This window comes from Lygodium microphyllum, chromosome 29 (genome assembly GCF_053477565.2).
Source record: "Lygodium microphyllum isolate KBCC chromosome 29, Lygodium_microphyllum_v1.1.10, whole genome shotgun sequence".
NCBI classification, from domain to species: Eukaryota; Viridiplantae; Streptophyta; class Polypodiopsida; order Schizaeales; family Lygodiaceae; genus Lygodium; species Lygodium microphyllum.
Genome location: NC_141163.1, coordinates 14,778,466 through 14,784,465, shown reverse-complemented (window position 1 = coordinate 14,784,465; position 6,000 = coordinate 14,778,466). Strand labels below are relative to the sequence as shown.

Below are 6,000 nucleotides of genomic sequence, written 5' to 3'. Positions count from 1 at the left end.
AGGCCAAGCTCGTGGTGGCAGGACTAACAAAAATCTTCCACCCTGCCCAGGGTTGTTCTGCAAGAAAGAAAACACCCATTTTCATAAAGGAAATATAGACTAAAGACTAAGCATATCTAGAATCATCCACATGTTGTAGATGCAAAGCTACTACCAGTAACGTGTGATGGATAAACAGGATACACTCTGTTGAAAATTTTTAATCCCAACAACTTTCTCTTTTCTTTTTTCAATGTATATTAACGTTTCATTAAAAAAGAAATGGAAAAAAAAAGGGTTTTTGGGGGGCCGGGGGGAGGCAGCGAGATGCATGGACGTGATGAAGGCTTTAAGGGTTTATACGCATGACGACCTGGAAGGCAAACGAAGGCGCAAGCGGAGTCTGTGCTCGAACCAAAAGCCGTTGGAGTCTGTGGCTGAGCGCGGCTCTGTGCCGGCAGGTTACAGTGGAAGTCATGCTCGACTCTTCCTCTTGAAATTCTTACTCGAATCATGTTAAGAGCATGGAGAGTTCTGGTTTCTAGACGGTAAGCTGGGTTTGAGAGAGAGAGAGAGAGAGAGAGAGAGAGAGAGAGAGAGAGAGAGAGAGAGAGTGTGTGTGTGTGTGTGTGTGCGCCTATCTCTCTCTCTCTCTCTCTCTCTCTCTCCTTTTCTTATACAAAATAAATGTGGCACTGACCAGCAACCTCTCTGACCAGCTCGATACTCAGACATTGTGACCTGCGTAAACCTTCGCATCCTGCTTGTAAGAGTATATTTCATATAGCACTGAGGTCCCCTCCGTCGCAAGGAAGATTTTCTATATGGGCTGCTGATGGGCCGTACACAAGAGGCCTTGCAACACAAAGGGATGTAGTAGACAATAGTTTCGATGATCTCGAAGAGGATGACGCTGGCGAAAGTGAAGTTGATAATCAGGAGAGTGAGAGTGATTATGAAGACACACATGACAGCAATGGAGACAGTGACTTTGAGGAGCGTGATGAGACTGGCAGTGACTTTGAGGAAGATGATGCGACAGGCAGTGACTATGAAGATGCAACCGATGAGGAGAATGGCAGTTCTTATGAGAAAAGATCAACCGATTTGGCAAATCCAAACAAAGATTCCATCCGCCAAGGGACCAGCTCAAAGAGCCCGCAAGTTAGAACTCTCCCTGCCCGCAAGGACAATCTTGAGGGTAGTAGTGACACCGAACAAGAAGATGTTATCAATGCTGACGGTGATGATCAATTGGAGAGCCTCTTAGATATGCAAACTGATGCTGCATCACAGCATCTTGGGGACCAAGACAGGCCTTTATGGTCAAGAGTACAGGAGGCAGCAGTACAAAAACAATCTATGAAGGCTGTTATGAAAGCTTGGGTGCATGAAGGGAATCCATTAACTAGGGAACTGATAATCTTCACTTTTACCATCCTGCGCAGACGAAGGCAGTACAATGCAGCATTAGAGGTCTATGTTCTAAACAATCGAGCAGTTTTTCTTCCTTATCAAGTTAATGCTATGCATTTTTACAGTATTGCTGCATAAAGCAGAGGATTTTCTGGAAGGATTTGTTGTGAGTGCTGTTTGGTCACTTTTGTGGCATTGATTTAGGATATGGTTTAAGAGAACAGGTTTGAAAATATTCTACATAGGTTTTATGCAGAAACATGCCTATTAATGCTGTTAATGATTGTAGAGATGATAATTCAGCTATCTCAGGTGGCTATTTTATTGTGAACCTAGTATTGTCTTAGATAGACAATTTTTGTTTGTTTCTAGGATACAACCTAGCACAAATGTTTATTGGCCATAGTTGGGGAAGCTGCCTAGGAGTATTGTTTGGAAATGCAAATTGCAAATGAACTAGGGTAGGCCATTTCAAATAGGTTCAATGGACCACAAGGAGTTTATTTGTTGGATATGCCATTGCACCAACTAGCTTTGCTATTGTAGCTATCAATCAGCCGGTGAGAAGTTCATATTTGCCATGGTTTGTTATGTCTAAAAAAGAAGAAGCATTCTTTGGGCTGTTGGCACTGAATCTTTTGACATACTCACTTGGCTAGGAAAACTCATTTGTGAATATCTATGAGTTGGTAAAATTGAAATGGTCTATGCTGATGGGCTCGTATTAGTAGTGGGTACACTAGAAGAGCATTTGGGTTCACAGTTTTACTCTTGGTTTCAAGGGAATCGTGTAATGCACCTTTGGCTGCTTCTCCCATGTTGTCTTGTTGGCCTTTGCCTTCAAGAACAGGGCTACCATGATTCTTGTAAAAGTGCAGGTTTCGATTGATGATTGCCATGCAATGGGCCTTTCACGGCATTTTGACATTATGGGCCATCATTGAGGAGGGTTAGTTGCAGAGTGGATGACATATTACTCTTTCGTGGATTTCTATAAGGCATTTGATACAATTTCATGAGCTAAGTACTATACTGCCATTAGATATCACACAGGGAGCTGTTGCACTTTTTTATTAGGATACAAGCTCCAAGGGAAACTTGGCATAGTTCAAAGGCCAATCTGTGTGAAGCTGCAAGCAAAGACTACACATTGATGAGGTTGTGGATTGTTTAAGCTTGGAAGGCCAAAAGCACTAATTGCGCGCGCTTGATCCCAGCCTTATTATATGCTGATGACATTGTGCTGGTTTGAATTCTTATGCTGGATTATAATGTCATCTCAATGCCTTGCTAGCTTTTGACCATAGAGAAGAACCCCATTGCGGATCTAGGGAAAACGGAAGTCACAATCTTTAATACTACAGGCTGCACCTAGTTATGCAGTCGATTCAGCACCGTCACTAAAGGCAGTTTGATGGAGCAAGTATCCTACCATGTTTATGTTAGGGTCACATTCTTCTCCATGAGGAGAGTTGCTGATGCTAGACTCACATGAGGGCTCCTTCTTGTACATGCAAACACTTGGTGGTCAGTCTAAGTCTCTCTAGTGAGATGAGCTGATGATGCAATCATGCACATGAAGCGAGCGAGGCTGGATGGATGCAAGGCATAGAAGTCAGCAGCACTGGGGATAAAAGTTGTGGCTGAAACTTGTATAGAATCAGCAATGCACATTGAATTGAGACAATATTGAACTTTGGGACTGTGAATCATGCTGAAATGCAGGTAGCAGACACTCATGAATGTTAGAACAGACTGGATGACCGTGTAGATGCAAAAATGCAGCAGACGGCCATGACTGTAGGGCTAAACAGGAAGCAACTGCTTGCAGGTCCCTATTGCAACAGGGTCAGCATTAAACCTGAGTGCTCATCGCTACTAATGCGTGGTAGGCGAGGTAATGGCAGTCTGAAATGGAAAGAAATGGTATGGCAAACATAGAAAACATGAAACGCGTAAGACAACATGTAGAACACGATCTGTAGAATGCTAAATGATAATGAATATATGAGAATGAAGATGATACAATTAGAGGGCCTCAAACTTTCATGTGTCTAAGATTGGGATAGAGGTGGCTGATGTCAGAGGTTTGATCATCCCCTAGACGAGCAGAGGCAATGTGCATGCATCTTAGGGCAGATTCATGCATTTCTTGATCAGGTCTGATAGTATGCAGCAGTTGTTAATTGTTTGGGCAGGTTGGGTAGGTGCCATGTGGCAAGCAGCCTGCAGTTGCAGCATTTTTTAAATTATTTATGTGTGCAATCGGCCATATTTACTGCAATTGGCCAGTTTTTTATTGGTTGACTAGCTATTTTTGTATTATTTTTTTAGTTGAGACAGCTCTCATGGCTTTCTAGACAAGGCAGCAGCTGATTTCTTCCAATTTCTTGCAATAGAAGTGTGTATTTTCTCTCTCTTCAGCATTCTCTCTCATCCTTTGGCCATCTCTCAAGTTATCTCAACAAAATCTAGCCATTTGAGTTCTCAGAGGTGGAGATTTTGGTTAATCTCTATTGTAAACCCTAATTTCTATTAGGGTTTGATATCTGCCACAAGATACGCTTAGAATTGAGGGCTTAGGACTTGAATTCCAATAGAGTTGAAATTGAAGAATTTTAGGGAGATTTAGGAGGCCAGCCAACTAATTGATGAGTACGAGTGGAAGCAGAGAGTACACACGAGAATCGAGGTGCTCAACAGTGAGAGTGAGAGTTGACAGATAGGTGTGTACTTGTGTGGTACACACTAAGAATAAAAGAATGTATTTATTCCTAGGGTACGGTACACTTACACCCGCTAGGGTGAGTTCACATGTATAAAGTAATATATATACGGGAGATTCACAGGAGAGCGTAAGGGGCCTTTACACCCAACAACCTCCCACTTAAAGGTCCTAAGCGAACCTTTAACCGACTCCCACAAGTCTAATGCAATGCTCTGATAAAATGATACCGAACATCAATATGTTTAGTATGTGCATGAAACATGGTACTCTTAGCCAGGCATACAACGCTCTGGCTATCACATCTAAGTACATGTGTTTTGGTGGGCAGCCCAAAATCCCTAACCAAACAACCAAGCCAAACTGCTTCTTTGGAAGCTTTAGTGGCTGAAATATATTTAGCCTCAGTGGTAGAGAGTGCTACTATTTTTTGCAATCTAGAGCACCAAGAAACCGCCCCACCCATCAAGGTAAAGATATACCCGCTAGTAGACTTGCGAGTATCCAAGTCACCTGCCATGTTTGCATCACAAGATCCTTGCAGGTCTAATCTACCCTCGCAATAGCAAATACATTTTCTCTGTGTCCTTAAGGTACCATAAGATACATTTCACTGCTTTCCAATGTGCTTTGCCAGGATTTGACATAAGCCTGATTATAACTCCCACTGCATAAGCAATGCCAGGTCTAGTGGCAACCATAGTATACATGAGTGAACCACAAGCTGAAGCATAAGGAACACCCTTCATAGTACTGGTTGTCTTATCATCTTTTGGGCAATTTGCTTTGCTAAGCTTAAGACAAGGTGGAAAAGGTATATCAAGAGGCTTAGCATCAGCCATAGAAAAACGATCAAGTACTTTATTGATGTACTTTTCTTGTGAGAGAAATAAGAGTTGTTGCTCTCTATCTCGTGTTACACGCATGCCCAAAATATGTTCAGCTGCACCCAAATCCTTCATAGAAAAGGCTGAATTCAGCTGCCTTTTCAATGCATTAATGTTTTATGCTTACCAGCAATAAGCATGTCATCCACACAAAGCACAAGTATAATTAGGCTTTCATCATCAGCCTTCTTAATATATAAGCAGTGATGTGCACTACTTTTAAATCCATGTGAGAGCATGAAGGCATCAAACTTTTTATACCATTGTCTAGGAGCCTGTTTCAAACCATACAAGCTTCTCTTAAGCTTATATACCAAATGCTCCTTTCCTTGTATAGCAAAACCTTCGGGCTGTTTCATGTACAACTCTTCTTCCAGATCACCATGTAGGAATGCAGTTCTAACATCCATCTGATCAAGTTCAAGATCCATAGATGCTACAATGGAAAATAACACTCGAAGAGTGGTCATTTTGACAACAAAAGAAAACACTTCTTGAAAATCAATGCCCTCCTTTTGTGTATAGCCCTTAGCCACAAGTTTGGCTTTGTATTTGGGTTTGCTATCCACACATTTGATTTTATAGACCCATTTGTTAGGAATGGCTTTTCTATCCTTGGGCAATGTAACCAAATCCCGAGTATCATTTTGATACAATGACTTCATCTCTTCCTGCATAGCTAGCTTCCACCTTTTCTTCAATTCACATGATAAAGCCTCTTTATACGTAAGAGGCTCACCTTCATTTGTGAGCAAAATGCAGTCCAAAGAAGGATCAAACCTTTGTATAGGTCTTCTGAGGCGTGTAGACCTTCTTACCCAATGATTTGTGTTATCAGGTAATGGATCCACATCCAAGGAAATGTCAATGACCTCATTATTTGGCTGTTGAATTGCATGTTAGGTTGCTGTAATACAATTTTCAAGCTGTCGTAATTCATTCTCAGCATGTTGATTTTGGTGCTCTAGTTGATTTTCAGCATCCCCTTGCTGC

At 41.8% G+C, this 6,000-nt stretch overlaps 1 protein-coding gene across 1 annotated transcript in view; it reads left to right on the top strand.

The window, feature by feature from the left end:
• Positions 1–303: 303 nt before the first annotated feature.
• The window catches only part of LOC148010403 (pentatricopeptide repeat-containing protein At1g07590, mitochondrial-like), a 29,988-nt gene continuing 24,291 nt past the window's right edge, over positions 304–6,000 (top strand). Inside the window, exons 1-2 of the mRNA XM_087671859.1 lie at positions 304–527; positions 699–1,455. Coding sequence (XP_087527985.1) covers positions 493–527; positions 699–1,455 — 792 coding nt within the window. The 5' untranslated portion in view covers positions 304–492. The remainder of the gene's footprint in view (positions 528–698; positions 1,456–6,000) is intronic.